The 17,980-nt window shown below is 35.4% G+C and overlaps 2 protein-coding genes across 6 annotated transcripts in view; both read left to right on the forward strand.

Moving 5' to 3' along the window:
* The window catches only part of LOC141452295 (uncharacterized), a 592,044-nt gene that overhangs the window by 277,157 nt on the left and 296,907 nt on the right, over window positions 1-17,980 (forward strand). The gene's annotated exons all lie outside the window — the stretch shown is intronic.
* On the forward strand, window positions 9,517-17,367 carry LOC141452218 (uncharacterized). The gene is made up of 2 exons (XM_074124143.1): window positions 9,517-10,562; window positions 10,682-17,367. The coding sequence occupies exon 2, from the start codon at window positions 16,052-16,054 to the stop codon at window positions 16,721-16,723; it is 672 nt and encodes a 223-aa protein (XP_073980244.1). The 5' UTR covers window positions 9,517-10,562; window positions 10,682-16,051; the 3' UTR covers window positions 16,724-17,367.

Below are 17,980 nucleotides of genomic sequence, written 5' to 3' on the forward strand. Positions count from 1 at the left end.
ACCGTCCTGTAAGCACTAATCGTCCTCAGTGCTCCTTTTCTTTGGACTGCCGCCAGCAACTTCTTATTTTTCCTTTTATTTAGAGCTTCCGCATTTGCTGCGGACATCAGGACAGGAGCCGTCTCTTGCTAGCCAAAGGTCCTCCAACGTTTGCTATTAATCTGCTTAGTGCAGATATAGTCTTACACAATATTAACTTAGCTTGCCTCGATAACTTGTTGAAGCAAAAAGTTTTCTGCAAGGACTAGTAAGCATTTATTTAGTTGTTTAAGATTTCATTTCCACTATTATTTAAATTATGACTGAAATTGTGAGATTGCTGAACATCCTTAGAATATTCTCATTGAAACCATAAGAATCAGACATCAATCAGTCTTGCAAACTTTAATTCCATCCGTCCCTTGCCTCCATTCTTACAGTCACTTTTAGTAAACTATTTTAGAAATAATATTTAATATAAATAACTTTCAAGTGTGTGTGGATAAAGCAGAGAATTGAGAAAACTTTCAGATAAAGTTAAATTAGACGGACATATCCAATTAGATAAAGCTTTTGCTGTCAAGTAACTCTAGCTACCACTTGTGGTTAATAAAGTTTGCTGTCACGATGTATATCTGCCTGTTACTTTCTCTTGCAGTAACTTTGCAGCTGAATACATAAGTTATGTGGCATACATTTTAATTCAATTATATTTAACTAAATGAGTTCAATAACTTTGTTTTGTTCTATTTACGTAAACAGATTTACTAATCAATTTGTTTTGGCTTATTTAGTGTATATAGCCGGCGTTCGTTGTACGAGGATCGTTTGAAAAGTCCGTGCAAAGTCAGAGAGATAGCACCACTGGCGCGTATCGAGGTTATGTTTAGTTAGTAGCATCTCTTGGAAGAACACACACCAAGTATCAGCCAGATCGGTCTATTTCTTTGTGTTTGGCATTCGTTTGAATCGAGGAAGTCGAGTGATTTTCAAAAAATGGACGAAAAAGAATTTCGTGTGTTGATTATACACTACTTTATGAAAGGCAAAACGCCTCAGGAGACTAAAGAGAAGCTTGATAAACATTATGGTGATTCTGCACCTTCGATTAGAACAGTTTATAAGTGGTTTCAAAATTTTCGGAGTGGCCATATGGGCACAAGTGACGCTGAACGTTCTGGACGCCCTGTTGAGGTTACTACTCCAGAAATCATTGATAAAATCCATGATATGGTGATGGATGACAGAAGAGTGAAGGTGCGTGAGATTGCTAGTGCTGTGGGCATCTCGAATGAACGGGTACATAATATTTTGCATCAACATTTGGACATGACAAAGCTATCCGCAAGATGGGTGCCGCGATTGCTCACGCTTGACCAAAAACGAAATCGTTTGAAGTGTTGCAAGGACGGTTTGCAGCTGTTCCAGAAGAATCCGCAGGACTTTAAGCGTCGTTTCGTCACTGTGGATGAAACATGGATACATCACTACACTCCTGAGACCAAAGAACAATCTAAACAATGGGTTACCAAGGGGGAATCTGCGCCAAAAAAGGCGAAGACCGTTCCTTCGGCCGGAAAGATTATGGCGACTGTCTTTTGGGATTCGCAAGGAATATTCCTCATCGACTATCTGGAAAAGGGTAAAACTATTATAGGTGCATATTATTCATCGTTATTGGACCGTTTGAAAACCGAGCTGCAAGAAAAACGCCCACGATTGGCCCACAAAAAAGTCCTTTTCCATCACGACAACGCACCAGCTCACACCTCAGCAGTTATAGGGTTCCAACTCGTTTCACATCCCCCCTATTCTCCAGACTTGGCTCCCTCGGACTACTATTTGTTCCCCAATATGAAGAAATGGCTCGCGGGAAAAAGATTTTATTCAAACGAGGAGGTGATTGCAGAAACGAATGGCTATTTTTCAGACTTGGACAAATCTTATTATTCGGAAGGGATCAACAAACTAGAGCAGCGTTGGACGAAGTGTATAAGCCTAAAAGGAGACTATGTTGAAAAATAAAAAAGGTTTACCCCCGAAAATTAAGTAGTTTTTATTTTTGCACAGACTTTTCAAACGACCCTCGTACACGTTCGTAGTGCGTAGATCAACTTTAGGTTATTTAACAACAAAAACATTGATTGATTACTGGTTATTTATTTAAAAAAAAGTGGAAAGTGCGGAGAATAACTAATTGTTCAATAACAAGAGAAAATTTGATCATTAAAATGTAATATTTTAATGTTACCAGCAGGTCGTAATTTAAAGCAGGTTGGTAAGTCTCAAAAGATTATCTAAGATAAGGAAAAATCTAGAAAATTAGGTTCAGTAATATTTGAAAAATGATTTGAGGCTTAAACGAATTCACATGCTTGGTTTGTTGCAAGAAAGGTTATGTTTTAATAGCTTTTATAAAGAATTGGGAAAGCTAACTTAAGTTTTTCAATAACAGTGAAATTATAAATTTAAAGTCCAAAATTTTTTTATTAAATTTAATCCATTAATATACACAAAATAAACTATTGCTATCTCTTTCGTAAGAAAATTTTAAACGTCAAATTTACGCCATTGAGTTTTCTTCTCTTGAAATAATAGAAAAATGGTTTTATTTTAAGAAAAATTGCTGTAGCAGGCGTTGTTTTCTGATTCGGGTTACCGCTGCATGCATACAGAGTTGAAAAAATGAAGTTTTTGGAGCCATAATCATGAAAATCTCGCATAGGCGAATGGTTCTGTTAATAAAGTGGTTTTTTTTTTACGGTATTGCTTAACTTTTTGTCTGTTCTCATGATGGTGCAAAATGCAAATATAATGTTTTACAGCCAACTCTATTTCCGTTTCTTTTCTTTATAAAAATATTTTTTAAAAAATCATACGTAAAACTAGGCGATTTTCTAAATGCAGTGCTAGATAATATCACTCATGTTGTCCATTTTAACACGCATGTTTTTCTTATTTTCAAAGTAGTTTCGAATTTCCATCCATCTGCAGATGTGATGATTCTTCATTTGGTGTTGAGAATTTGATTTCCTTCGATCTCGAATATTTCTGTAATACATTCAATGTAGTATTGATATAAAATGGTAGATTCACTCGGCTACAGACAGTTTAACCAGACAAAATAACTACTGCTTGTTTTTAAGAGAACACTTTTATTCCAACTAAATTAAAACCAAACTTCTGTGTTCTAAAAAAGAGTTACAATTAAATACACGTGTCGTTTTGGCTGGGTGTCCTTTTGAATTGGAACAATTATCAATTTAGACACTCCTTTGCTTCATGAGGTTATTAAACATGACGAAGCATCAAAGTTTACTATTTTTAGCGTTTACGTCGCACATTTATTGATGTTGGTTATTTTCCTTATCGAATACTTAAATAAATAACTCCTTCAAACTCCTCACAATATTTGCCATCAAGAAAAATCTTTTCTTTTTTTTTTTGGTGTCCACCAAACATATAATGAAACTAATTACTGACCGATTGTATTCGATGTAAATATTGCATCATTAGCGGCTATTCATTGCATAGAATTCAATTTTGAAAGTCAGGACCGTGCTTCTATACGTGCTACAAAATTGAATATCGTTTGTATCTATAATTAATTTAGTAAGGTTATTTAAATTAATAACAATAATCATAATAACAGTATTTATGTTTCCACTATTCATGATAAAATTCGACTACATTTTTATTGTTACATTCGACTGAAGATGGTTTATGCTAAGAGTCTTCTTTGGCTCTACAGTAAAATGCGATGATCATTATGTCAAGAGATTTATGTGAAAATCTCTATAGTTTGGAAGTGCGAGACATCTCAAATGCAGTCGAACCTCAAAGCAAAGTGGCCGCTGTTTGGTCGTTAGAAGGAGGTAGCCAAGTTTCATAATGAAAAAATATGGGTTTTTTCCGAACATCTATTTAAAAATTGTTTATTATTAATAGATTTAAAAACGTGCATAATTGCATAATTATTTAGCTATATGATATGCACCAAATTTTTCTGAATTATCCAAAAACTACATATAAGTACCTATTAATTATAATAATAAAGTACCTATTTAATTACAAAGATATAATATACATTTTATCATAATTATAACAAAAAAATAAAATATTATGAATAAACAAAGGGAAGGGATTAGCTATGCGGTTAGCGTATTGGATTCCCACGTGGAGGTTCCGGGTTTAAATCCAGCTGCAGACCCTTAGATTTTCTCTTTCTAAGAGCTTCTTACAGCTCACTGTCCGGGTGATGGACAGTGTTGTCTGTAACGAGAGAACACTGTCCGGAGGCCGGCAGTGCACTGAAAAAAAACTCCGGGCGCCAATAACCTTAGATGTTGACGCGACTTAAATCATAAAAAAAAAAAAAAGAAAAAAGAAAATGAATGAACTGGCCAGCATAAGGGTCTGTGATATCTAATAAATTCTAAAAAATAACTTATTAATGAAAATTAATGCAGTAGAATTACTTAAATATTAATGAAGTATTAATGAAATGTTGGGTACTCGCTGATTTGTGTACCTTTTGGCGTTTAATCAACCCTTATACTTAACATTTTAAACTGTAAGTTTTTGTTAAGGAGTTTAATAATGTTTTTAATAGACATCACATTTATTCATAACTATAATAATTTATGGTAAAATTATCATCATACTAAAAAATAATATTTTATTTAAAACATTTCTCTGATAATTATCATCAAAAAATCATAAATACAAATAGCAATATAAATTTACATCGCATTTTTTATCCACATTTAACTTTTTTTATTACTTTATGAAGGGTAAATCTTTGCTAAACTTAATGGACAGACGCACTTTTACTAAATCACTCCTCAACATTGTCAAAACAATATGGACAGACGCACTTTTACTAAATCACTCCTCAACATTGTCAAAACAATCACTAATTTTGTTTTACAAGCCGTTTTGTTTTTTCAACGCGTAGATTCCATCTCGGTCCTTCAAAATATTGGTAATCTGCGTTTTTCCAACTTTAAACCTAATTCTACATAATTAACTCTTTGTTAGAAATTGTGCAAACTCACAGAATAATTGAATTTCTTAGAAAAAAAATAGAACAAACCTTTCGGCAAGTTGACGATGGCTCGATTTGGTTTTTGCAAAATCTTCCAACACATTTATTTTCTCTTCTAGAGTTAACCACTTTCGTTTGGGAGACATATCGGAAAAAAAATAATATTGTTCGTCCAAAGTAATATTGAAAAATGATTAAATTGGTACAAGTTGTACGAGCTTATATAGGAAACTTTAGGAAATACCAGAAACTTGAGAGGGGATAATTATTTTGATCACCGCGTCAAACGAACTTTTAATAATAAGGTGGTGGTTGATGGGAGGTGAAACATTTAATCCGTTCCCCAAAATCAATGTCCGGGGTCGCTATGTAGAGTGTCCGTTAGACGGAGGTTTTTTTTTTTTATAAAGAAAGTGTATAGGGGTAAAACGGAGAAATCCAAAACTGTCCGTAAATGGAGGTGGTAGCTAGTGAGAGTGTCCTTTATGGGAGGCTCGACTGTACATCGAGACCAATTCCGCCATCTACTAAGGTCATTAGCACTCGGGGGCTTTTCTAGTGCATTCTCGGCTCCGGATTGTTTTCTTTCTTTGCAAAGATCACTCGGGCATATTTTTTAAAAAAGTTTTAGGTATAGAAGGATAAAATCCCCTTTTAATTTAGAAGCATTTCATAAACTAAAGAACAACAATAAGTATTAGGTTATTAAAGTTCAGTACATGTACTGCTACAGATTGATTTCATTAAAGTTCTTAAATATGTTTGTGAAATAAACTTGGTAGATCATTTTTAAACAAATAAGCTCGCAAAGTTATCTAAAGAACTACCCAAAATCGAAGAGAATTTATCGATTCAAGCAGGGATTTTTTTGACAAACAATTTCAGTTCATACTATCCAACTATTTTTTTTTTTTTTTTTTTTTTTTTTGTTATTTGAAAGGTGCACAACATCTAAGGTCCTTCGCACCTGTTTTCTTATTTCTGATGGACACTATACTGATTATGTTAAACTCCTAGTTACCTAACGAAGAAAACCTAACGACAACTGACCTAACATATAAATAAATCGCACCTATATTGTTTCTATATCTACTTGGGGTGGAGTACTTGATATTCCTCGCACCCCTCACGGATCATAGCCTAAGTAAAACTAATATGTACATTTACTCTGGTTTACACTTACGATTTCGCATTCATACAGACAAACATACCAATAAATACTTACATACTTAGATGCGCTTATACTAATAAATATTCCCAAGCAAAAAGATACATACACGCATTAAAAATGGACAATCATATTACACATATACGCTCTAAACTAAAATTCGGGTGGAGTACTCAATATTCCTCTCACCCTAAACAGAAACTAAACCTAAACTAACATATTTATACTATTTACACTACATTCTTTCGTACCATTCATACCTTGCCGGGGTGCCAAACCCCTCCAGAAGACAGTGGCTCCCAATTTTGTACATTTAAAGTACAGGAAAGGCGTCCTGTAGAGAAGATGTTCGCCACCCCTATCTATCCAACTATTGAATTCTGTAATCTAATGAAAACGCTCTTGAATACATTGACAGCATTAATTGATTTTTTTTAATCGATCGATTGAGATTTTCACCAAAATGTTTAGCTACAAAAAGGTTTCAATTTGGTTTTTCTTGGAGCTTTCCCGTGCTTTTACCATTCCATTATTCTATAAAACGCTCCTAGATAATTCCTAGCAATCAGCTTTCTTTGCTTCAAATAATACATGTTTTCGTTGCCACTGGTTAAACTATTGATCATAAAATCATAAATCGATTATAAGTAATAAAACTAATTTATTTAAACAGTAGTGGGAACAAGTAACCTTGAAATAGAATTATGAATATTGCGAGAACGATCCAAGTGGACACCAGATCATTGTGAATGCCATAATTAAAAAGTTTAACGAGTGTAATGAAAAAGGTCAAGTGACGGATCTGGTGCACCAGTTATTAAAGGCGTCGATGATGTTACTGATGGTGATTTCAACATTTACTTTTCTCTTATTTTTATATTTGTTTACTAGAAAATTTTACTCCCACTTAATATTCGGGGAGTAAATATTTAGGGTTTAAGCTTCATTTTATTGTTTATGCAATTTAATGTAGAAATATTAATTAAAACTGTCCGGTAGGACAGTTGTATAAGGGTTGACCATCAAAAACTGCACGAAAAAGCGTAACGTTGAAAAACACCCAACTTTGACAATTTTTTTCTCTTTTTCTATAACAGATAAAATTCCCAAATTTTCTTTAAATCTTACTCCAAACCCTCCTTTATAACTGTACTTTTTTTGCAACCACCCAGATCTAATAGGTTTCGAGAAAAAAGTTGCCGAAAATGAGCAAAAACGGCTTTTTCAAAAAATGTTCTTGTTCTTGTTGTTGTTGTTACCTTTTTTGTAAACAACGTAGCGCCTAAACGCGTGAACCGATTTTCATGAATGAGGTGTCATTCGATTCGGAATTTTATGTAGATGTGCCTTTTGGGGGTCTCGATGCTGTACATCGAATGGAAGAGGAGTTAGCCCCCTTTATGTAAGGCCCCCTCCAAAATTATTATTACTAATTACTCTGTAAATCTTGGCCCGATTTTGATAAAATTTGGTAGGGTGATAGGGTTAGGGCTCCCCTACGTAACATTAAAGCGACGATCAGCTCTAACACTTATTAAGGGGAAGTATAGCAATCGTTTCAAATTATCGTCACGTGAACCGATTTTCATGAATTTCGAATCGAAATTTTGTACAGATTTGCACTTTAAAAGTCTCGACGCCGTGCCTCATAAGGAGGGGAGTTTGCCCCACCCAAATAAGACCCTTTCTAAAACTATTATTACCAATATTTCTATAACGCTTAGTCCGATTTTGATAAAATTCAGCCCGAATAAGTGGTTAAAGCTCCTCTACGTGGCTGTGAAGTGCCATCTTGCTCTTACACCTACTAAGAGGAAGTACTGCAATCGTTTAAATTATCAATGAGTGAACCGATTTAAATCAATGAATTGTCGTTCGATTAAAAAATCTTTCCTCTTTGCCTTTTAGGGAGAAGTACTGCAATCGTAGTTTATTTTTCTTACTCCTCTTAAAAGGAAGTACTGAAATCGCAGTTTAATTTTGCTATTTACGTACAAATACCTTCCTATGTTATTCAAAACGCTTTTTCAAAAAAATTGTTATTGAGGATGGTTTGGGGGAACGCAACTATAATCATTCTATAAAAAGATCTCTCCAGTAGTTACGGTTCCGACTTAACGCCTTATCAGGTTTTAATGATAGAATTGCTTATTCCAAATTTTAAAAAAATCTGTAAAGCAGATATGTAACTTTGCAAAATGGACAAAAAGGAAAATCTATCCAAAAGGTACAAAAATCTCCTTAACAAAAACTTACAGTTTAAAATGTTAAGTATAAGGGTTGATTAAACGCCAAAAGGTACACAAATCAGCGAGTACCCAACATTTCATTAATACTTCATTAATATTTAAGTAATTCTACTGCATTAATTTTCATTAATAAGTTATTTTTTAGAATTTATTAGATGTCACAGACCCTTATGCTGGCCACTTCATTTATAATATTTTTTTGTTATAATTATGATAAATCACATATTTACGTACATGCATGTTAATGTAGAAAAAGACAAAGTTAGAGTAGGCTACTGTCTTGAATTCGTCTTACCGAAATATTCGTGAGCACAAATAATACACAGATAATAACAAGTAGATTATTCAACAACAATTATTCATTTCTCAATTGTAATTTAATTTAGTCCCCCTAATTTTTGCTTATAGTAAAATCCTGGAATAATTAGCTGTCCTAAAAATATGCATATCTTATTTACTTTATATTACATATATACAACATTGTGGGAAGAACACCTAGATTGAGAATGTAATTGAAGAAAACTATATTATTTGCGATAAAGCCAGATAATTATTACCTATTATTATAAACGTTTGACTACTTCATACAATAGCAATTACTTTAATCGAAGAATGAACTTAAACCGACGATTTTTATTTAAAAATAAAAATAAATAAATAAAATAAAATCATTAATGTAAGTTTTTTATAAAAAAAAGTTTTGAATTTTTTAGCTTCATATTTTTTTTTCTTTTTAACCTGTAATTAATAGTTTGATTATTATAAATAACTAGATATTACAGTCAATCTACAGTGCTACTTGAACATATATTTTGTAGACGAAAATGGCCAGCATAAGGGTCTGTGACATCTAATAAATTCTAAAAAATAACTTATTAATGAAAATTAATGCAGTAGAATTACTTGACTATTAATGAAGTATTAATGAAATATTGGGTACTCGCTTATTTGTGTACCTTTTTGCGTTTAATCAACCCTTATACTTAACATTTTAAACTGTAAGTTTTTGTTAAGGAGATATATTTTACATTTTTTTTTTTTTTTTTTTTTTTTTTTTTTTGGCGCATCAACAGCTCAGGTTATTAGCGCCCGGAGCTTTTTCCAGTGCACTGCCGGCCTCCGGACAGTGTTCTCTCGTTACAGACAACACTGTCCATCACCGGACAGTGAGCTGTAAGAAGCTCCTAGGAAGAGAAAATCTAAGGGTCAGCTGCTGGATTCGAACCCGGGACCTCCGCGTGGGAGTCCAGTATGCTAACCTCATAGCTAATCCCTTCCCTTTTATTTTACATTTGACTATATGTATAACTGTTGTAAAATAAATTAAATCTGCTGATCACTGTTTTTTTAATATAACGTGGTTCATTTTCCATTTCTGCTTTTAACATACAATTATGTTGTTACCGGGTCAATACCCGGTGAGAATGACAGTGGCGTAAGTCCACTTTTTATTGAAATCAAGGTAACGACAGCTTTATATTCTACAACCACTGTTTTGTTTAGAGTGACAATGCAGTAAGTTCTTAGTGCACTTATTGGCCATCAGGAGAAGCACAAAGTTTTAGTACTTAATCAAAAGCTCATACTGTTGAGAATGACAGTGGCGGAAGTCCACCAGATTGTTTGTTTCTTGATGACTGTTTTCTTGGCGAAGTTTATTGTCGTGTGGTGTTAATCAGTAAATTGTTATATGTTTTACTTAACTGAAAATTAAAAATAAGCCTTAGTGTTGGTGTTATTAGTTAATATCATAGTGTAGATAAGTCATTTATTATGTATTGACAGTTTAGTCTAGAGAGAAGTTTGAATCGTCTGTTCAGTTTATTGGGAGAGAGATGACTGTTGATTGAAGAGAATTGATAGGATTAGTTGGGATCAGATTGTGTTGAAGACAGTTTTTTATTAGAATTGCAGTGCCCCCTATGGGCAGTGTCATCAGGGTGATCAGTTCTGTGGATAGTGTAGTCGGTTATGTTGAAATAAGATCTGCTAGTAAAATGAGTCTCTGTGATGAGTCTTCTGCATTTTGAAGCATTAGTTTATGGAATAAAACCTTAAAATTAGTTTTAAATGCCGTCTTGTTTAACCTTACGCCAGATATGCTGAGAATGACAATGAAGTAAGTCACATTTTTGCATTTTCTAAAATAATTTAAAATCCCATTACATTCTAATATGGAACAATAATAATAAAAACAAAAATAATAAAGCTATTTTTATTATCTGCATTTTTTTACAGAGCAAGAGACAAAACTCGTTTTATCTCAAAACTGCCCAAAATGGACTTACGCCACTTTCATTCTCACCGGGTCAAATGAGACATCAGTTTCTTCTATAAGAATATTCTGTTTTAAAAACCGTATTGTACAATGAAGTAAAAATATAATCGGAAGTCCACTCCAACCCTCTCTGAAACTCCTAAATCGAATTCTCTTACGTATTCAGATAAGAGTTTATTGATCTAAATGATTGGAATATAAATGCTTAGCTACCAGAAATCTTGTCATAAAAATTCAAAAGTGATTCCCATCAAATTTGTATTTTATATTACATTGAATCTGTACATCGCATATTTTATTTTTATTTCATTTAGAAATTAGGGTCCATGATATAGAACCTCTTCTCTCTTCCAATGAAACACAATGAACATAATACTGAATAGAAAGGGAGGTTAATTCTTAATAGTAACTATGGTCCTTAAGTGATGAAGTCCATAAAAATGATGATATAAAACTGAAACAGTTTTATGGTTTCTACTGGGAGAATATGATCTCCGGCGGAGTAAAGTTGATGCATCAGATAGCTTTGGTAATAAAAATAAAAATCCGCTTTCGGACGAAGTAGTTCATCCAGGACAATACTTTCTGAGCACTTTTTACGTCTTGTATACGTGTCGGTTTAAATACGAATCGAATCGTGAATCGATTAGGCTGGGCTATTTTCTTAGGATCTCAGAACTAGATCTAAATTTAAGTTCTCTCCCCTCTCTTAGTATTACACGAAAGTCGATCGATAGAGGATCGTATCAGGATTACCCCTTCCAAAAAAAAGCTAGAAGAAGGCAATGTTACTTAGACTAAGCACTCGTAAAACTGTGGTCCAGTGTCTTTTAAAAAGCAAGTGTCATGCTAGTTGTGTTGAGTTGGCTTTATTTAAAATATTTAACTGGGCCTCGACTGCAGAAGCGCTTATCATTAAAATAATAATAATTATAATGCACCTATAAACTTACGGACAATACAAACATTCCAATCAAAACTACTCCGACAGATAGTTGACGCTCCTTTCTACGGTGACTAACCTTACTCTTCACCGCGACCTCAACATTCCCTTCATAGACCAACACGCCAAGACTAAATACAAAAAATTCCATATTGCTTTCTCCACTTGCTCCAATCCTCTTGTACTGTCTCTCGCCTCCTATGACAATCCTTCCAACAATCCACCACGCAGACTGAATCGCTAATGGTCCCGCGATTTCTTTGAGGTCTGAAGACCTAAAGATCATTACATCCTGTAGAGAGTGCTACTACTGGGTAGTTTCTCTCCTCCTGCTCTTCACGTACCAATTAATCTTGTACTTCCTGATTTACTTATAGTATATATGTAAATACAGATTGTAGATAACTTAATAAATTGAAAAAAATATATATATAATGCTTACAAAAAATGCGGAGGATCGATAATCAAAGATGTATGAGTTATCAAAGATATGCATCTTTTGAATATCAGATAAAAAAGTTAAGTAATGCCTATTTTTATAGACGGGCTTTACGTCCAAACTACCAAATTAGGCGTCTTGAGCGGTGCAAGCGTACGTAACAATTAAATTCTCATATTAACCATTAAATAATATCTAAAGCTTAGACCGGGAATCGAACCCAGTACCCGAACTACTTCATAGCTTTGCGGGCCTCGCCTCTAACCGCTCGGCTACTGTGGCGCCTTGAATATCAGATAAATAAGGTACATTTAAACTGCTTAAGCTTTATTTGTACAATGGGTGCCGCAGAAAATATCAGCAAAATAGAATTATTTTTTTTTTTGCAATTTTCGAGCCTTTAAATAAAACAAATAATAATAATAGTGACTGCTTATGCCCGTTTTTTTATTATTATTATTGATAGACTATTGATAAAAGGAAGCTAGTGATATAAAAAAAATGATAAAGTTTCTTTTACTGGGAAGAGATTGATCAGTGAATTCTGGAAGGCAAAAGGACTTTTTTTGCTGAAGATTTCTTTTGCGAAAGATAAAGCAGTAACTGGCAACGGTAGATAACTTGAGTGAAAAAATATTTAAGAAAAGAACCAGATATTAGGGGTACTAATGGCCTAAGCAGTCGATGCGCCAAATAAACGAATAGAATAAAGAGTAGAAGCTTTGATTACAGTTATTAAAAATAATAGTGCATGACCAAAGGAAAACCTGAGGGATTTGAAGATCGAACTATTGGAACACCCAATCATATTAACACTCATGGACTTCTAGATCTGCAGTTTCACAGTAACTAATCATTATAAGATAAGTTATCGGTTATTCTGCAAATTATAGACGTACGTTAAATGAATGCTTGGGAAGAACATTTAACGCGACGTCCTGAAAAGTGAGAGATGAAGTGTTAACCAGTTAAGCGCGTTTGACGTAAATACACGTCAAACCAAATCTCTATTACGGTGCGTTCGACGTGTATACTTGTTGTGAAAAATATAAAACTGTCATTAACTATAAAAACTCGAAATTTTAATAAAATACAATTAGAATATTTGGTGGGGTGTTTCCTTTATCTTACCAATAGAACTGCGGTGGGAGTCAGCCAAATGATAAGTGGTTGGTGCATGTTTGGGTTTCCGCATTAGAGATGAGGAATTATTACGCACACAAATAAAAACTCTCAACCCTTGTACGAGGGGGTACCCAAAAATAACCGGAATTGCGTTGCCGCGCATGGAGCTTATGTAGTACGCATTTCTGCCGCTAGACGTGTATAGCGCAATTCCTTGCCAGTTCAGTCCTGCCTGTGTTGTCTGCCTGGCTTGTTCTGTTCATCTGCAGTGATTGTTTTTACCAGCGCTGTTTTGTTCTTTTTTCGTTTTTTATGATGGCAAGTTTAAGTGAACAACGTGCAGCTCTGAAATTTTGTTTTCTACTCGGCAAAAATGCTGCTGAAAGTGTTTTAATGTTGAAAACAGCTTACAAAGATGACGCTATGGGAAAAACTCAAGTATACGAGTGGTTTACTCGGTTTAAAAATGGCGACATGTCGATTGATGACAAACCTCGTTCTGGACGTCCATCAACTGCCCGAATCGACGAAAATGTTGAAAAAATTCGAGAGCTGGTGTTCACAGACCGTCGACAGACAATTGATCAACTGTCAGAGAGTAGTGGGTTATCTTGGAGCTCGGTTCAGCGAATTTTAACGGAAGATTTGGGGATGAAAAGGGTTGCTGCCAAGTTTGTTCCTCGAGTTCTGACTGACAATCAAAAAGAACATCGAGTTGAAACATGTCGTGCTTTGAAACAACAGCTTGAAACTGATCCAGACTTTCTGTCAAAGGTCATTACTGGTGATGAGTCATGGTGCTATGGTTATGACCCAGAAACAAAGCAATAGTCGAGCCAATGGAAGACGTCATCTTCACCCCGACCAAAAAAATGTCGTCAAGTCAAGTCAAACATCAAAACAATGCTGATTTGCTTTTTTGATGCCAAAGGCGTAGTCCATTCAGAGTTTGTCCCCCCAGGTCAGACTGTCAATCAAACCTTGTATTTGGAAGTTTTGAAAAGATTGCGCAATAGTGTTCGCCAAAAAAGACCCGATTTGTGGCAAACAGGAGACTGGTTCTTCCACCACGACAATGCACCTGCACACACAGCCATCTCTGTTACACAGTTTTTGGCTAAAAATGGCATGGTTCCGCTGCCCCACGCACCTTACTCGCCTGACCTGGCTCTGTGCGACTTTTTCTTATTTCCACGCATGAAAAAGGGCATGAAAGGTCACCGATTTGACAACATTGAAGAGGTCAAGAAAAAAACGAAGAAGGAGCTGTCAGCCATTTCTAAAGATGACTACAAAAAATGTTTCGAACAGTGGAAGCACCGGTGGGACAAATGTATTAGTTGTAATGGAGAGTATTTTGAAGGGGATAAGGTTGTTCTGTAAAAAATTTGTAAATAAATAGCTTTTAAAAAATAATTCCGGTTTTTTTTGGGTACGTATAGTACAATGCTGTTTTTACTCGTACCTTAGATAAAGGTTCAGACTTCAGTACGAGCATGATTTCATTTTACACAGAATTCAAAGCTCTTTTCTTCCTTGTAAAAGCTATTGAGTCTCTAGTTAACTAGGCAATGCAATACGTGAAGCGGTGCAAGATTTTGAATGAGCACAGAATGCTCTGTAATCTCAAGCCCTAGAAATTGCAGAAAAAGTCGCTTGCAGTGGCTATTACGACGTTGTAAACTTTTGGTTGTTTTGCCCTGCGTTCGACGTGTATACACTTCATTGCCTGATATTAATTCCGAACACTGGGGGGGGGGATTCTTTTTAAAACTAAATTCCACGCTTAACTGGTTAAGAACAAGTCATGACAACGTAAAGACAATCCAATTATGTAGGACGTCCAAAATGGTATGTTTTTCCAAATACTGAAGCACGCAATTACGGAAAATATCGATGAAAGGCCGAAAACTATTGGTCAGAAATGTCGCGAAAGAATCAAAATATATGAGGCAATTAAAAATTAAAAATGGAAGTTTGACAAAGCTAGAAAAGTTTTATAAATGATAATTTCCTTGATGACGATTGTTTTGTAGGTTAGTCTGTAATTTCCAACCAGAAATGTCATTCACATAAAACGACCAGACAAATTGTTAGAAACTTTCATTGCTGTAAATCGTTTATAAAAGTGTATGACGTTATAGAAGTTGTATTTATCATCATGTTGGATTTTATCTTCCTAACCTTGTTTTAATGAAACAATAGTAGGTTGATTTTCATTTTAAAAAAAATGGTGGGTATCTTGTAGATCAGAAGGGAGCCAAATGTCACATCAATCACATCAATTTGTCAACATGAAAACACTATTACCTGACTTAACATCATTTTGTATTTCTTAGAAGCATATATTCTCTTCAAGTAGCTAAATCAGTTCTCTCTGTGTACATTTCAATTATGATAATTACAATTGTAGCCAAACAGAGGGATGTGAAATTTGTGAATGTGAGTGATGTATGAATATGTATTTATTGAGGTTAATTAATAAGTACACATTAATTACTTGGGTTCCTACTAAATGAGTATTCATTCGATATCCCTCCCTTGTTTATACACCAGCCACAAGCTACTGCACCCTGGTTAACTCCACCAATATTCGTTAACCAATCACTCTTGAGATATCCAAGAAGCACGACCTCCGAACTAGAATATAAGCAATACTTTCAAGAAATATTAAGTAGAGGGCAATTTGTCCAGGTTTTGTACACTGACGGATCTAAAAATGAAACAGGCTGTGGGGCTGCAGTCTTTATTCAAAATAGAAGATATAAGTTTGGGTTACCGTCGAGAAGCAGCATATATGTTGCAGAACTTTACGCTATTTACATGGCACTAAGTATTATAGGAGGAATCCGGGGTAAAGTTGCAGTTTGCTCCGATTCTATAAGCTCTTTACTATCGTTGCAACATATTTATTGCAAACACCCTATAATCCAAGATATACACGCATTGCTTTTTAACTTGAGAGTGGAAGAGATTAATGTGTGCTTTATATGGATTCCTGGCCATTCAGGGATACAAGGCAATATCCACGCGGATTTAGCTGCAAAAGAGGCCGCTAGCATGACAGCAAATATAGAAAGGAGCATGCCAGTTGACATAAGTCGTGTGGCAAAAGAGTATGTAAAGCGTAGCTGGCAGCGCGAGTGGATGTCAGTAACCGACAACAAATTAAGAGTAATTAAGGAACCTGTGCACGCCTGGGACTCAGCTTACAGGTCAATTAGAAGAGAGGAGGTAGTAGTGGCTCGGCTGCGAATTGGTCATACCAGGCTAACGCATGGTTACCTGATGTGTGGCGAGCCTACCCCGTTGTGCAACGCTTGTAACAGCTGTCTGTCCGTGCAGCATGTCATTGCTGAATGTCCGTCCTATGAACAGGCTCGACGGAGTAATAATATTCAAAACGACATTGCGGAGACCCTTGGGAATGATCCAGCTCAGATAAACAGGGTGATCGGGTTTTTGAAGCAAATCAGGCTGTTTGATGAAATATAGCTTGGAAGGAAGATCTACACCTTGTGTGTGGTCCGTGAAGGGATGAGGAGAGAAGTGGGATAGAGAGCATAATAACCGAAAGGTTCATTGCTTAAAAAAAAAAAAAAAAAAAAAAAAAAAAAAAAAAATTGGGTTTCATTTCGATCGTCGCCTAAACTGGATAGTCGACAGCGATTATCTTCATCAATGGATCTCTAACGATTCCTAACGTTTAGCACTTTTATTCCGGAGCCGAACTGGAGTTCGAAATCTTCGCTTGCCTCACCTGTGGCGTTATACGGGGACTAATTTAAGCAGTTTTCTCCGATGCTGGGGTACAACGAGCACCGCAAACGTGTGGCCTACTTTCTTATGGAAGTCCCCAATTCTAAATTAGATTAGAACCTGGTATTCTCACATTAGACTTAAAAGACTGGCTTCGCCCATCTTATTTTGATAGTTACGGCGATTACTGGACGGAAAACATGACACACCTTGTACATGATTCTGAAATTATTCGAACTATTTGGTACTACAGTAGATTGCTGAACAGAATACAAAGATTCCAAAAATAAATAACTGTACTAATTACTAATAAATAACATATATTTTTGGCATACGAGGCGTGGCTATTAAATAACGAGACTGATGCTGCTACAGAAGAACTATGCATGCGCCAAATCCTAACGACCGACAGCTGTGCAGCGTAAAGCCTTCTCTTTCGATTACAGAGTCTCACGTGTTTGTAGAGAAATCTGTCTGACCGGAACCGTCATTTGTGTAAGAGGTGTTAGTTTCGTTTTGCCGAAAACATGATACTACACATGTAGTTGAACAACGAATTGTCGTGAAATTTCACATGAAACTTGGTAAAACAGCTACTGAAACTTATCTTTTATTAAAAGAAGTATATGGCGATTAATGTTAATCACGTGCGCGAGTTTTTGAGTGGTTCAAGCGTTTCCAAAATGGCCGAGAAGACGTCGGAGATGATGACCGCCCGGGTCGCCCTTCTACGTCCAAAACGGATGAAAATATCGATTATAATTAATCAACATTACTACCGTGTGGTGCTTGCTCAACTCCGTGAAAGAGTAAGGAAAAAAAACCGACCCGATTTGTGGAAGAACAAGTCATGGGTTCTCCATCAAGACAACGCGCCGGCTCACACTGCATTGTCTGTCAAAACGTTTCTAGCCAAGTACAACATTTCAGTTTTAGTCCATCCGCCTTATTCGCCTGACCTGCCTCCATGTGACTTTTAGCTGTTCCCCAAAG

The sequence above is a fragment of the Rhodnius prolixus genome, unplaced genomic scaffold (genome assembly GCF_049639745.1).
Source record: "Rhodnius prolixus isolate KJV_2025 unplaced genomic scaffold, Rpr scaffold_3, whole genome shotgun sequence".
Classification (NCBI taxonomy): Eukaryota; Metazoa; Arthropoda; class Insecta; order Hemiptera; family Reduviidae; genus Rhodnius; species Rhodnius prolixus.